General features: G+C 39.6%; 1 protein-coding gene and 1 non-coding gene across 48 annotated transcripts in view; one reads left to right on the top strand and one right to left on the bottom strand.

The window, feature by feature from the left end:
• The window catches only part of LOC100859636, a 58,327-nt gene extending 57,229 nt beyond the window's left edge, over positions 1-1,098 (top strand). For 4 of the 6 annotated variants that reach the window (XR_005861971.2, XR_005861967.2, XR_005861968.2 and 1 more), the window contains one exon: positions 96-1,098. This is a non-coding gene — a transcript (RING finger protein 170-like). The remainder of the gene's footprint in view (positions 1-95) is intronic. The other 2 variants (XR_005861969.2, XR_005861970.2) reach the window with 2 other exon arrangements.
• Positions 1-16,544, bottom strand: part of FGGY (FGGY carbohydrate kinase domain containing) — a 278,664-nt gene that overhangs the window by 37,211 nt on the left and 224,909 nt on the right. For all 42 annotated transcript variants that reach the window (XR_005861966.2, XM_046944690.1, XM_046944687.1 and 39 more), the window contains 2 exons: positions 5,502-5,609; positions 2,933-2,994 (listed from right to left, as the gene is read on the bottom strand). Coding sequence is in view for 41 of the 42 variants with exons in the window: in XM_046944690.1 (XP_046800646.1) it covers positions 2,933-2,994; positions 5,502-5,609 (170 nt within the window). In the remaining variant the exon portion in view is untranslated. The remainder of the gene's footprint in view (positions 1-2,932; positions 2,995-5,501; positions 5,610-16,544) is intronic.

The following is a 16,544-nucleotide window of genomic DNA, read 5'->3' as shown; positions in this document are numbered from 1 at the left end:
CCCCCCCCTTGCAGAGGTGGTCCTATATTCTACATCTCTAAAACTTACTTGTAGGTAAGTAGCACACCTTTAAGACAAAGTCATTGTATTTCCAGGCTAAATCACAGTTTGACTGTTGGGAAGAAAAAGAAAAGAAAGCTTCACTCGTCCACAAATCTATCAGACAGACATCTGTGTTGCTTGACCGCTCTTGCAGGAATCAGCTGTTTGTACCACCCTGACAGAAGACTGCACAAAAGAAGCTGGAGCTCAGCCAGATACGTTAACACCCAGATCACCTTGGCATTATGCTTTTCTCACAGCTTTTCCTTGTCTGTACAAGATGTGAGTGTGAGTGATTGGCAAAATCCTTCAAACTGCTGCCAGTTCCAGTTTGTACCAAGCCTGTGCTGGACACAGTGTTACAGCATGAGCTCCCTGGAGCTTTTTCTACCCAATTCCATGTGAAGATATCAGTAGCAGCTGGGTCTGGTTTGCAGCGCTAGGCACAAGCTAATAAAAACGAACAATGCTGAAAGTGGAGAATAAGAATCAAACACAAGTTTGCTCAGGATTATATGTTCTTATTAAGGACAAAATTTCAGAACGCAACAAGAGTTTGGTACTCAATCTGTTCAGGAATCTAGAAGATGTCAGTCTGAATCTTTGAGGGAAAAAATGTAAAAATTTTCCATTTCTAAACCTGAAATAAGGCTATAAAAATATACAGGTATAGAAAACTGTCAAATACTACGATTATGTTCTGCTTGAATGGTCCCAGAAGAGCTGACAGATGATGTGTGTCACTTCATTGCTTTTTTTGTTTTTCAGAAGCCACGTCTTTAGATGGGGAAATGGCATTGAGAAGCAAAGGAAAAGAAATTCTGTCCTAAAATATACCTCTTAGCAAAGCACCAATGAGCATGTAATCTTTGATGCCAAACATACTTTTTTCATCAGGAGATTTGGAACTGTGATACCAGGAAGCTAAGTATTTAGACTTAAAAGCATAAATGATGCTACTTCTTTGATCTCCTACTCTAGTCTACACAGACTGGATTTCACCATTTCATGATGGCTAGATGTCAGACCCACACAATAAAGAGATTGAACACCAAATGTGATGTCTCTATGGTGATTTCTGCAACTCACTGAACTGTATGAAAAAAGGAGCACGTTGTTCACAGAGTACGTCCGTTGGTTAGACCAAATGCTAAATTTGCAGCTGTTCGGACTGCCCTCATGCAACTCAACCCTCCTCACTTCCAGTAAGAGAAGGGAAAAGAGTACATGGGACTAAGGCTGGGAAGGCTGCACAAGTGGTCAGCAGGAGCTGGTTTCTGGCAAGCCCATTTAAGCCACACATGCCCTAACAAGTTAGCACAAATGAGCCGGAATAGTGGTAAGTGCAGCATGCAAAGTCTCACTCCTGGTGGATGCAAAAGAACAAAAATCTGAAAAGTGAAGCTTCTGAGACCAGCTGCTCAGCAGGCAGTTTGACACTGCTGAACCTACTTATGAGCAGCATTGCTAGGTGGAGAGGAAAAAAAGACAGGCTTGGGAAGGCAGAAACAGGTAGCAAGTAAGAGGCACAGATTTTTGACATCATATTTTTATGACACCATATCCACAGTATATGTGAAGTTCTTTTCCCAATATTCTATTCTGTATTTAGTGTCCTATCCAGATCACAATCCAAACTTTTAGTTCTACGAAATTAGTTCTGGTCAGTACGTTATCACACCTAGTATAGACAAGCAAGCTGCTGCATACTCACTTTAACAACACACAAAAAAAGTCATCAGAGATCTAACTCATTCTTTGTCTTATGCTTATGCCTCACATGGGGGTACAGGAAAAGAATGGATTGGACGCTAAAATCTTGGAAAAAACCCAAGCAGTAAAGATCAGTCCTTATTGCAAACACTCAGATGTATTTGTTTCCTGATTTTCTTTCTTAAAGAACAACAAAGAGAATACTAGGAAGTGTGAATCTATTCCATATTGAAAGAAGTCCAATAGATTTCTGGGAATTCTGGTCAAGCTCTCAGCAAATAAGTCATTTAATATTAAAACCTATGAAAGGGTCATCCAGGGAAACCAGGTAGCTTTATCCCCCCAGACTGGACAAACTGTAACTACATGAATTTTAATACATCTCTCAGGACTGTCCCTTGCCATTTAGACCAGAGTGATAAGCTGGAGATTAAAGGACAAATTCACTGTTTCTGTCTTTAATCCAAGGAGGAGAAAACATAGTTAGGATAACTGATTTTTTTGTCCAATATACTTTACTGTTCAGCTAAGATGGTCTCAAAAAATTCAGATCTGAGAGAAGTGTCTGAATGGTCCTCATCCACTTCTAAAGGAGATCAAACTAGAATTCCACATCTCTCCTATCTGCATGCTCAATTTGGAACATGCTGGAATTACCAGCAATACAGTCCCACATCTTAAGTTTTGTCTGAAAATGTATCCTGGCTTTCTACGTTCTATTTGTGCTGTCACAGAGAAGTTTCATACAATGGTTATAACTTCCTTTAAATGATTGTTACAAAAATATTGAATGATATATTTCTAATTAAGCTCTACTTCACCCCTGGAGCTCAATAGGTCACTTACAAATTAAGACATCATTAGCTTAAGGCACGCAGCTTAGCTGAACAGGGCTGACGCTATGGTTTCAAGAAATACACTGGATTGCGTACAACTGAGGCTGAAAAGCAGGAAGCTGGTATCACCATTTAGGTACCCTCAAGATATCTGAGAGAAGATTAAAGCTTTCCTCTCTGAACAATCACCTGAAAAGCCTTTGTAAATACTTCCAACCCACTGTTGTTCTGTTGATTCCCACGTTCCAGAATATGTATACAGCAGAGCAATATCTCAGTGCTGGAGATACAATATGTCTGTTGATAAGGCAGGCATGTGATAAAGAAATAAGAACAGTGACCTGGCTGCAGCTTTGGACTGTAATTCCGGGAAGGCAACATGACCTTGGACCACATGCTCTATCTGAAAAAGAGGAAAGCAACATGTTTTGAATGATTATATCTTTAAAACTTGGTCCTGGAAAGAGGCAATGCAGTTTCATAACTTGAGAAAGGCAAGAAAGCTTCTAAATTACTCATGAGGTGTAAAGTCCCAGTCCAAGTGAAGCCAATGGCAAAACTCCCACTAACGTTCAAGATTTTGCTTTAAAACCGTAACAAAAAGCAACGCACCAAACAAGGCAGTTTGCTAAGCATGCAGTGCTTCAATCAGAAGAGTAACACAGAAAGGATGGAAGTTTTTCCTGCCCAGCAATACTTGAGAGTATGTCCTCTAATCTCTCTCACTCAATTGTATTCATGCTTTCATTGGAATTCTACCAGGAGCAGCTTCTTGGCCCAAATCCCTATGTCTTTCTATATCATACCATTACAATAAAACACAAGGTGTGTTGTCATCTGGACAAGTGCTCCATATGTTCATTGCAGGAAACAAAATGTTTCCTCTGACAAGCAATTATTGCTAAAAAAAAAAAAAAAAGCTCAATATGGGTTCTGTTCATGCTGTATTTATAAATCATCCACTCCTTTCACAGTGACTACCATTACTCACAGAACAAAGTATCAGGTAGAATCAATGTTTTGAGGCCTCTTGAAGTTACAGTAAAAAGTAAGGAGGCAGAACTAGAGCTACTCAAGAGCACAGACTGTATTTGGCAATATATATTGGCAGCAAAACACATTATGTATTGTATCTTTCACAGTCTGAGTCTAGACCGTAACCAGTGTAGAGAGACTTTTATAACGAAGCATATACATCAGAACACAGGAATAAAAATAACACATCTCTTCTTTCTGAGATTTACATCAAAGACAAAACTCAAACATGCATTAGAACAAAGCTCTGGCCTAATTGCAATATTAAATAATTGCTGTAGAACATAGAAACAACTCATAAATCCAGAAATACATCTATAGATAAATATCATACATACATACGTGCTATGAAAAATCTCTAAACAGAAGTGCTACTGTTAGAATGAAGTTAGATATTTAAATGCCCTGAATACAACTACAGCTTTAAAGCCATAATAATAGTGAATACAATCTATCTTCCACATCAGTTTACACATAAACCATTTCTTCCTGTATATACAATCTCAACAAAATCACACTAAATATTCTAAGAATGTTCTACTAAGATAGCTTTTGTAATATACCTTTATTTACTTTCAGTTGACTTTTGCTAAGTGTTCCTAACAAGCACATCGGTTTTGCAGCATTTTCTTAAATGACCAAGGAACACCTTGTTCTCTGGTACTAGGATGGAGTTCCAGCAGTAACTGGAAAGGATTTCTAAAATCAGCTTTCAGATGAACCCCCATGAGGCAGCCAACAAAAAACATTTGATTTGCTGTATCCTCTCCAGGGCTCAGTTAAATGTCTCCACCCTCTTTGTGTTAAGCACAGAGACTTCTCTCTAAAGTGTTTTTATGAAGTATGCACAAGATTTACCATTTTCCCTTTGAAGTGGTGTTGTTGTGAGTGATAATTAAATCTTACTTCTTGTTGTAGCTGTTACCTGTAAAATGGGACACTTTGGTTCCAGCCTTGTCTTGACCTGAAAAATGTAACACACACATCCCACCTGCAGCAAGAGTGATTTAGGTACGAGGCTCAGTGCAGGCAGGAGATGGGATGGGAACTGGAGGTGCAATTAGAGAAGAGTGCTGACTGTCCCACTGAAGGTGTGACACTGTACACACAGGAACCAAAGATTCACGTGGCCAAGGACTGCACACACGAGGGAGCATCAAGTCACAGCTCACCACTTAGGGTGTATCTGGGCTTCCTGATCCAGGATTATTTCTGTTCCTTGTATAGTGATTGTTTCATACGGAATGCATAAACGCGGTGATGCCCAACTCTGCTACTTCCAGGACACGTGCATTGATCACGAGGATTTTTAAAACGTGGGTGGTGCTAAGTCTGAGTAAGACAGCAATTATGGCTGCAATTTGTGGAAGGCCAAACCCACCTGTGTTTGGAGCTTACAGCTTGTCCCTGCAGGACCAGGCCCTGTTTCCTGCGGTTCCTCAGTAGGAATTTGGCACCTTGCCACTAAAGGCAGGTCACGCCGATTGAGCAGAGAGGCATATGGAGAAACAGAAACACAGAAGCATGTACTGAGGTCTTCTTGACCTCATGTGTACATTTCTTCATCTCAGAGCCTATCTCATCTTCTTGCTAATACAAATTATGAAAGCCCACTTGCTTGTAGAATTATAAAAATAACCACTGCAATTATCAAAGAAAGACTACATGCCCTTAGTGCTCCAGCCCGCATATAATCCCCTATCAGAATGGAAATGAACAGGCTTTAAGGGCATAACAACCAACTAGCTGTTTACTGCTTTCTTCTATAATCTTATAAGGACGCTTCAGGAACAGCTCTGGATGAACTGGCAGTGAAGCTATCCCAGACCATAGCAGTCACATTCCATCTCAGGCTCTGTGCTTCCATACACTTACCAGTTTTCCTGTAGCACTTTGACCTCCTTCATTCAGCCACAATCCAGGTACCATGGCAGAGAAATAAGGCCCCCACACACCAGGAACAAAAATAGGTGTTTCACTGACCTGGAAAAGTAAGAAATAGCCTCAGTGACCTGTTGGAGTAGGTGCTTCACAGCTAATGTTTGGCAGCTATCAGAATCCAATACTAATTTGTGCTTCTCAACTGAAGTTACCAACATCAGTAAAAATGTGTAGGTGGAGATTTACTCTAAGGAGAATGTGAAGAAAAATGTTCACATCATTTTCAGATGACATGATACAGCTGCAGCTACTGACTGCCTAACTCCTATTTCTCCCACTCACACCCATTTACATAGCAGCTGGGTCTGGCCACACCAAAAAATGAACTTTCAGGAATAAGAACATGGAGAAGAAAAGTGCTTCGCTTCTCCAGAAAAACACCCTAGTTAAAGAGAGCATTTGGATAAAACATTCTGTGCTTGACTGTCAGCAGAAAACACAGCTAACCTGACCAGGGAGCAGTGCTTACAGAGCACTCATCCCGTTCATAGCTGAGAATCAAAGGGAAATCCAGGTGACAGTTCTCAGTCAGGTCCCTTGCGTGGAAACTGCAAACCTGGCCTGGATGGCAGGGGAGTTGCTTGTCCCAAGACAACAGGAAACCCTTGCCTGAGTCAGTTTCAGGTTCTGCATCCTATTTAGGCTTAGCATTACGGAAAACTTCCCTTCCCTCTGTGAACCCTTACATCAAGACAGCACTCTCTTTCATGAACTGATAGATCATCTGCATCTACAGTGATGTCCTGTTCCTACACAGCACTTCAGTGGCTAGATCACTCAGGATGTGGGAGACACTGTTTCATTTTCTTTCTCTGCTTCAAAAGATGCCAATTACCAGTTTATAAGGGTGGAGGACACTTTCCTTCCTCTTACTATAGCTGTCAATAGACTAGATAGACTTTCTATACTTCCTTACGAGTCTAGAAAGAAAAGCTAAGGAGGTATGACACCTAGCCTAGCAAGCAAGGCACAGAACACAGTACATGCTACAGACCAGCAGTAATTGTCACAGTGGCTAGCTGAGCATCCTGTGCTGTTTGAAGATGAGTAATTCCTGCAGGAGGGACTGGAGAAGACAACTCATCTATTGCCATACGTAGATGACCTGTCCTCTCATTTGAAGAATGATTCACATCGCCTCTTCCAGAACCAACAGGTTGAGACGTTCAAGGTACATGCAGCCATAAATTCAATGGGAAAATAGGATGGCAGTACAGTCCTAAGCCATCAGATAGTGCATGAATGCACTGCCCACTAAGCTGTGTTAATGGAAGGAGTAAATCTGCAGCTGCTGTTCTCTAGAAGGTAGGAAATGCCCCAAGAGTAGGAAACAAGAATTCCCTAACAATGTTGAGTCTGCACATTTGCAGCACAGAAACAAAAATTAAGAAAGGTCTCAGTCGATAGGACAATGCTTTTTTGTATTTAGAACTTGTTCTTTATTAGAAAAACTCTGCACCCATTGAAGGATGCTTGTGGATTGCTGCTGATTTCAATAACAACAGCATTTCACATCCAAATAGCTCCAAGGAACAGTAAACAAAAATTCAGCTCTGTTTCTGTTCAACTCAATGCACATTCTCTGTATATTTAAACAGGCCAAACTTTAAAGACAGTTTTTGCTGGCAACTGGGGAATATGCTGTACAATGCAGCTTACTGGCATTTGTGTATCGCACATGGTTAGTAAATATACCAGCAGCAGGGAGGGTTCTGCATGAACAATAGTCTGCTTTAGCAATCGCCTGACATTACAGCTGATTCTCGTCAAGAAGTTAAGTAGAAAAACAAAGCAACAAAGACTGGTTGCTCCAAATACATCATGACAGTTTCAAGCTATCCTGATTTCTCTTTGGAACGCACCTAAGAAAGAAGAGAATGCTGCTCAATCCCTCCTATCAGCTGTAGGACACTGACTTACTTTCACTACAGAGGTATGCCTGCACATGTGTCTGTGTGTCTGCGTAACATTTTGGCTGACTAAACCCATTAAAGAGCAAGAATAGCTGCACTGAATTTAAAAAGGCATTTATGACTCCAAGTGGACAAAGCTACGTCAAAAAACATTGCAAAGACATTTGGTTTTGTTTGGTTTTCTCTTAAAACTACAAATTAATGCAGCCTTGGGTTTTCAACACCTCTACAGGGCAAGCCTTCTCTTACAATTTCACTAACAAAATGAAGTGCAACAAAAAATATTGGCTAAATATTTCTAAAGCTTGGAAACCTAAAATAAACTCATCTTTAAACCAATTCCACATCGCCAACCTTTCTGAGAACACAGCACAAGATCAAAATTGGCAAATGCTATCTGCTCCAAGCTGGCAATGGGGGCACACTGAGAACCCTAGCATCCTGTCTCATTCCCATGGCAGGGGCATGGAACACAGTGATCCTTGGGGTCCCTTCCAACCCAGGCCATTCTATGATCCCCTTCACACAGGCATCGGCACAGCATGTCTCACTGCAGGTGGGAAGGACCTTCAGGGCAGAAGGGGTCTGCTTGTTTGAAGCCTCCTCTGAACATATTTCTGCACAGTGAGAAGAGACCAAACATTCTAAGGATATTTGAGGTACAAAGATGCTTTATGAATACATGGGAAGTTATAAACATAGAAAAGGACAAGACTGTTTAAATATATAGATAAATAACTATATCTTTCTTCTGTCCTTACTCCACCATTTATCAAATTATCCTGCATGTCTGATAACGCTAAAGAGTTCAGATTGATTAAAGGACCAAAGTGTCCCTGGAGCCTATGATGGCATAGCATTTTGGACGCCCACAGGAATTTGCCAGGACAGCCTATTTCCATACTGCCTTTTCACAGATTTCACTGAGACTTTCCTACCATTTTACTACTGAAGTAGTCTGTACATATTCCAGCAAATTTTCAACACCCATACAGAGCAAACAAGGGAGCTCCACACTGATGGATATAACAAGCAGGATACCAGGTTATCATTATTTTTCGGCTGTAGTAATTCTCCAAAAGAAAGAACACTGGCCAGCATGCTGGGATTTATTAACACTGTATGTGGCATTGCTCAATTTTTATTTTTTCTTTATTTCCTACCTTCACTTAAACAGTTTAATCCACATTTTGCAGACATCCGGTAGATAGGTTAATTCTGGGCTGGATGTGTATGGTTATTGATAAGGAGTGCAATAATAGACTCCCAAAAACAGGCACATGCTCTGTGAGAAGAAACGGTGAACACTTCTGTAGGTATACGTATGACAGCAAATGGTTTCCATTTCCCCTCCTTGACGTAACTCAGACAAAGCTTTAATTTTTCAAGCCATGCAGCAGCTGGCATTTGTATTTTCATTACAAATTCTAAATTCTGCCTGAGTATATATACGTACTACTCAATCCCACTAAAACACGAGTAGACATAAGCATGAGGTTGGAGAAAAAGCGTGCCGCAGAACCCAGAAGATAAGCACAGTGTGCCAGACTCAGTTATTTTTGTGCCACCAATACCATGTCACAGAATCACAGGGGCTGGAAGGGACCTTTTCAGAGTTTTCTATTGCCTTCAGACATTCTTATGATCATACAGATGGATCAATGTGGTGTCATTTTATTCCTTTAATGAGCTTAAGAAAATCCTTAATCTTTTTAGTAGAAAACAACATCTGTTTTAGATTTACGGGCAATTGATTTTTATTTTTAAAGCAAATAAGAGATGACATCCTTCTCTGAAAGTTAAAATACATGTTCAAAAGCAGCTTCATATTTTCTTTCTTCTATTTGACTTAAATCCATCCTGCAACACACTCCTATTGTGAGGCATGTTAGTGCTTATTATTTTTTACATATAGAGAAACTGGAACACAGTGAGAGTCAAGTTACTTGCCCCCTGCTGGGTGTCAGAATGCTCTCTGCACAACAATTACTACAGCAGGCATTTGAAGACAGGAGATGAGAAGCATTTGATCCTATTCCCACAGACTACTGCCCCATCTATGATGGTGTTTACTTATAGAATTATTATACTCCATAACTCTACCTCACAGTTCATCTGGAATTGGATGGGGAAGAATTCTTTTGTGCTGAAAAAATGTCACCTTTCAATGTCTCCCCAGTACAGGATCATAAAGGTTGGAAAAGACCATTAAGATCAAGTCCAACTGCCAACCCATCACCACCATGCCCACTAACTGTGTGCATTCCTACTTCTTAGTCCTTCATTTCGATTTAGAAAAGCATTTAAAAGTTCCCAGCTTTCCATTCATTTTAATGGAAAAAGAGAAGTTCAACATCTGAAAGGGCAAATAAGGAGGAAGAGGTTCTGTCTGGGAGGACTTAACCTCAGTGTGAGCTCCATGAAAGATCATACTAATATGTAAGATATGTAAACATATAGAGCAATCAGAAACAAATGATGAATTCGGTTTAATAGTATTCAGCTGCAATGCAACTGCCAGAAGGCACTTTTTGTTATGAATAGATCATTTGGATGAGTTACAGACCAGATTTCTACATTGGTGTGTGCTAGGAAAATCAATGTCAACCTATCTGAGATCTAAGAACGTATCACCAGCACATCTGGCAGCTCACAGGAATGAAATATGTCTTTAAAAGAGATAATGCTATATGGAACTAAGTGAAAGTACGAAGGAACCTGTTCAGATGGCATTAGTACAAGAGTAGTAGCATATTTGGTTTATTCCTCCCCCACTTGCCTCTCCCTCTAAAAAAAAAAAAGCAGAAAAATGTATATTGAAAAAGATAGGTTACAAAACCACTGCTTACTAGCTAAAGGCTAACTTGCAGCTAATGTAAGATAATGAAAACTACAAGATTTAATCCAAACTAAGTTTAACTTTCCAAATGTCATTTGGGACAGATAACGGAACAGAACACAGACCTTCACAAAAGCAGCACCTAGGCACGCAGCTGTTCCATGAAATTAAGCAAGACAAAAAGCAAGATTTATTTGACTTAGCTTTGGTTTGCTAGACTAGCCATAATGATTGGGCACATGCTTGTGTTTCCTCATCAGTTCTGCGTAAATGTTACAGTAATTAGAACAAGATAAAATAAAACAGGCCCTGCTGGAGAGAGCAGTTTTATGGAAGCATGAATTCCAACACAGTTTTCTTCCTTAGATGACACCTTCTGTTGCTGTTATACGCTTACAAAAAATTCCTAATAACACTGTTGGAGAACCTGGCTATTACTTGAAAAGTAAATCTTTATATTAACAGGGTATGCTGCTATATATACAAGCCTTTCATTTTCTTTTTTTTTTCTCCTAACATTGGGCCTGTGATTTCAGCCATCAGATTCTCTATTAACTTGCAGTACAGCATGCAGAGACAAAAATCAAACTATTCTTGACCTATAAAAGCCAAATTAAGCTTTCATTCTACTGTCACTAATTATTTAGAGTAAGGGCTTATTAATGAGAAGCTAGTTCAGAAAAGTTGTTTCAAAATCATTTCACTTATCAGTTTCTATAGCCAGAAATTCAGAACAACAGCTGCTTTCGTTATGCTAAGGCAGGTATGAAAAAGAAATCTAAGACATTAAAGGAGAGTAGGGTAAGAAACAAGGAATAGCACTGTATCAGTCACCAACTAATGATGCTCTTTGCAGGTCTGGACTTTGATCATCAACAGGTCAAATGCTTTCATTAAATTCCTTGCTGACGTTTAACTTCCAAACTTTGTCTTACTGTAGATTAAGAATACTGATATTCATTCAGTGCAGGGGTTTTACATTGATGCGTTAAATCCTGTATTAAGAAAACTGTATCATTTTGCTTCTGCTGACAGATGGGTCTTAAATAGCTATTTGGCCACAACGTTCTGACAAAGAATGAGATTAATTAAAAAAAAAAAGAGAGAACTCAAAGGGAAACCCAAGAATGTTTCATTTCTAGGTTTCTGGTTCAAATTCAGGTCATATTGATAGCTACTGGATGTATGATGTATATTATGGAGTAGAGTTGCAGTGCACAGCCGTTCTTTTCAGAGTACTGATGCCTACTCTACGATTGCCATCTTGGCACTACTTCTCAAGCACTGAACGGGTTTAAATCTTAGCTTCCCCATAACTCTAGGGGCAATTCTCCTGGTCAAGGTTATGATGAGTGCAGTCAACTTATTAAATATATATATAACTAGTACTAGTTATATAGTAAACACACATCAATAGTCAAGCTTTAGTCCAATATTTCAGCAAGTAAGGTCTTGGAACAAACACAAAAAAATGTACTTCAGAACACAAAGAAAGTTAAAATTAATTAATATCCCAACTCCTAAAGGTCATATGCCACCAGTTAGTTATTTGATTATATTTCAAACTTGCATCCTCTGACCATCATGGGTTTGCAATGTAGCTGCATAGCTTGTGGTGGCAAGTGACATAGCTCTCCTCCCTGTGACAGGTTGGCATTCCATGGGCCATCCACAGGGACAGAGTTTCTCTCCAGTGATATTAAGACTAGGCCACAACAATTTTTGCACAGAGCTAACTTTATCCCACTGAAAGCAAAGTTATTGAGTAAAGACCACATAGAGACAGAACATGGACTTCGGAATTATGCCTCAACACATCCAACCACAGACGAGTTTGGGAATTTATTTACAGGCGATTTAAGAATTGATTTATGTGATGAAATCACTTTCATAAATGCCTTGCTGAGCATGGACACCATCATTTCTTGCAAAGGCTGTGTTGTAGGTTTACCAAAGAAATCTGGAAGGTTACTAAACCTTAGCAACTGAGAATGAAAGCAAAACAAAATTGAACAGTTACATCTGTGGTGGTTAAACAAGAAAACAAACAAAAACAGCCCACAATCAAAGGCATCAAGTGATATTTTTTCTTTAAAAGACAATACAAGATAAGATTTCTGGCTGTGGAGCCAGCCAAGGTTGAAAGAGACAGACAAGAAAGGCAAATATGATTCAGTGTGTGACCTGCAGCAGGAATGCTGAAAGCCAGCCCAGCTTGCAGCAACTTAGCAAGAGCAACAGATCCACACAGGCCATGCACAACAATATAGAAACACACAAACACCTTTTTGATTTTGCTGCTTATTCTTCACTTGGTGGCATCACAAACTTGTGTGACAAAACCAAACCAATCACAACCACACTAATACCCTTAAGTAAAAATGATCAGAAACGGATGTTTTTCTGAATTTTCCATAGAACATTGACTGGTCTACAACCTACACACCAAACAAGGTATGTGATTAATGCCCAGTGAAAAAAACCACATATGCCTAGGACAATGACCTCATCACTGAAAATATTTCAGGTGACTTATATGATGGGATTATACATTGCTCAATCTGGCTTTATATCTTTCAAGAATTAGAGGAAAATTTTTACTGAAATTAGCAACATTTTCACTGTGAGATTTTTATTCAAGGCTAAATGAGGAAAGGTATTTGAATTTTTTCTTATGATTTTTAATGAAAGAATATTTTGAATCACAATAATATTATTTACTCAACTTTATATTTACTGGTATAAAGTTGTCTGGAGCAGTGCTCCTGGCCTTGGGAGCCAAAGCCTTAACTTGTTCAAACCTGCATGCTAACCACCAACTTCCTCAGAATTATGCTGATGTACACTGCTTGAACCTGGGCTAGCACTTCTATTTAGACATAAGTAATCTGATATTCAAAATGCCAGAGATACACATTTCCCATTGATTTCTGGAGCACAGAACGTGAAGCCTTCTCTTTAGGTATCCAAGAATGGACTCAGTCACTCACCCTTAACAGGGTATAGCGGCCCTAGCTTAAGTGTCTAGAATTAAGAAAGCTACTCACACATTTACTGTTGAAAATGTAGCCACCAGCTGAAATGATTAGGCAGGGTTTGAGGGTTTCTTCTCCTCACCCGAAGGATCCTGGTTCTTAAAAGAGTTAAACACATCACCTAAAAACATTACTTATAACTGATAACAGTTTTTTTCCAAACTTACCAAGAAACAAACCAACAAACCAAAAAAACACCTCAAACTTTTATTCAGCTGTATTTTCTTTTATCTTCTTAAATGCAATACAGAAGGCTCTTGCCAAGAGTTGGGACTCCGAGAGGTCACAGACTGCGCTCTCATAAGCAGCTTTCCTGGAGCTCTGCCACCAGCAGCCAGTTTGAAGCTGTTTCTGAGAAAACCTTCTGACAAAGGATGCTGTGGGGCTAAAGAATTCATTGTGCTCCTTAACAGAATAACAGGCACCTCTACACGGCAGCCCCTTTTGAGATACCAACCAGTTCCAATCTCTTTAGCTGAGCTAACTGTGGGTATTTCATGTTTTCCTCAATATGCCACAGCACTTTCCAGCCAACAGTGAGTATGGTATCAATACCTCTTGGGTACAGCCACATGAATAAATTATTACAGGCAAAAATAGGAGGCCAGATGCCTGGTAAAAACCACCTCTACTCATCATCTTTCTGTGGCGGATCATGTGACAAATCCCAGGGACCTTGCACATTCCACAGGAAACCAGGGCCAGGAGTGCTACTGCAAAGTCGCTGACAGCGTGCAAATACACCCTATAGATTACACAGTTAATTTCTTCATATGCCTATACTCTTAATTACTTGATTACCAACTTGGCAATTGCTTTGTCTATAACCTGATTTTAAAACTGTTTCCCTTTTTCAGATATCAGTCTTACAAAAGAAGCTTGCAATGATATCATCTGTCAGAATTGTTCAATGTTAATCAGGAAAGCTGAACAACTGAGACCTGTTTTAATCAAAGTAATATTTTTCACATTATAAAAGTCTACCATTTTTCTTGAGGGGAAAATACGATGCAAGAATGGCAGCTACCTACTAAATCAAATAGGGTGAGTGTTCTGTTTTCACTCTGTATTGCCTACCTGATCAGAGCCAGGCAATCCAACTGTAAGAAAGTTAAATTTGGCTCACTTGCATTTAGGGCTGCATTAAACCTTCCCTGCTATTTTCTTCCTCACAAAGAGGGAACAAAAACAGAGTGAGTGCTCCAGTTCAGAAAAGACATGGAAATCCACACAATGCACAGTACCTAAGCACTGAGTTTTGACAAGGCCAAAAGCTATGTCCTTGCAGCTCCTTCCCATTGAAGCAAATATTTCCCTAGCTCTGTTTAAGGAGAGTGTCCTTCCACATACTTTACGATAAAAACAGAGACAGCCTACAATCACATTCTTCTCCCCATGCCATAATAAGGGCATTACGAGCAGGAAAAGAGATATCACAAACTAGCTGTGATCCACAACCCACTATTTAAAAGAGGAGGGTGCACCATGGAAAAACACACAAGGGACTGTTAGGAGGCGCAATGCATCTCTCTGTCACCTTATCTTTTACTTACCCAGGAGTGCTCTGACCACAAAAGGTGAGAGGACTTCATCTGAGCAACGCATTCCTCAAGTCTCACATCAACTTACGCTATAATTTGCCAGTTTGCAAAAGATTGGAGCTGTAACAAGACATGACTATTTGGTACTTGGCTACTTCAAAGCACAAGCTGGAAGATGGGCATGGCTTAATGGTATCCATATCACACTACTTACCTACAGATACTCTGTGAGATGAGCAATTAGAGAGGAAAGAAAAGTCATTGTCCAGGAATAAATACAAAGTTCTCAGCCTCCTATGAGATCTGCACAGAGCTGGTGTTCTCCTCTGGCAGCCAGCTCCTGATGGCTCAGAGATGACTCTACTGACCCACTGTGAGCAGCAGACTCATCTGCATTCACATGGGTATTTCACCCACAAGACTCTACAAAACTCCAAGTAATATATACATAAATATATATATATTTATTAACCAGGGTCCCTGACCTCACATATGATGGAAGATGGTGGCAGTTTGGAGTTTGGTTGCACTACCATCTTGGAAGTTGGATCCTGAATGCTGTTCATGTAGAACTAAATCCCATGAACAGAAAATAAGGGCACTAAGATCTATCCTTGGAATTGAGCAACAGGCAAAAGACTGAAAATGTAGAAAAGGATTCCTGAAACCAACGGATGATCTTCTAAAAAGGTATCACAAACTAAACAGGTGTTGGAGGGTTAAGATGGAGCTGTTTTCTATATAGAAGAATGATGTTTTATTTTTACAAAGAACTTTTATGGGGAATGTTGGTTGGTTATGCTGGTTGTGACATTGGTGCCAAGACCTGAGAACTGCCCCTAGAAAGGGGCTGGGATCAGCTGACCAAATGGCTTCTGTGTCAGTACCAAGAGAGGCCAGGAAAGTAGACTTCCAGGTTAACAAGTCATTTGGAGTCATAGATGAGATAAGCCTCAAGAAGAAGTGAATGGGAACAGAGGAAAATCTGAGCACAGTATCCAAATCTAGAATTGTCTCTGGGTTGAATCGCCTGAGACACACAAAAACAACACTGTTGTCTTCAAAAGAAAACCTGCACCCCTGTAAAATTTATTTCTTATGTGTGAGGTTAACCTCCCATGTTTAGGTCAGGAAGCAAACTTGGAACTAAGCCTGGGACAACTTGAGAGAGTTTCAACTCTAGAAAAATTCAAATAAGAATGAATTATGAGTAACCATTCCAGGCATTCTCAATTTTCACCACTTCCACCTACCTAAATCAGAGATGCAAGAACTTCAAATGTCTTATCAGGAACCCTAACCAAACGCTCAGCTTTGAAACAAATCCTACAAACTAGATACATTTTGACTGTACCAGGCTTGAATATTCATATCTAATTCTGCCATTTTTCAGAATCCATTAACATTAGGCATATCTTGTGTCTCTGTATGGGAAAGCAAACAGTAGGTGCACAGCAATATATTATTTTTGTCTTTTCACTCTCAAAGGCCAAGGTTTCTTACATATATTGGCAAAAAAAAAAAAGTTTTAATCTATTAAATTGTTTTCAGCATCCAAAAGAGGAAAAAAAAAGTCTACATTCCTCACGGATTGAGAATTTTTTGCTAAGCACTGAATAACAGTACCATGTTGATTTATTTGAGTTTTA

This window comes from Gallus gallus, chromosome 8 (assembly GCF_016699485.2).
Source record: "Gallus gallus isolate bGalGal1 chromosome 8, bGalGal1.mat.broiler.GRCg7b, whole genome shotgun sequence".
In the NCBI taxonomy this organism is placed as follows: domain Eukaryota; kingdom Metazoa; phylum Chordata; class Aves; order Galliformes; family Phasianidae; genus Gallus; species Gallus gallus.
This window is presented reverse-complemented; position numbering and strand designations above follow the sequence as displayed.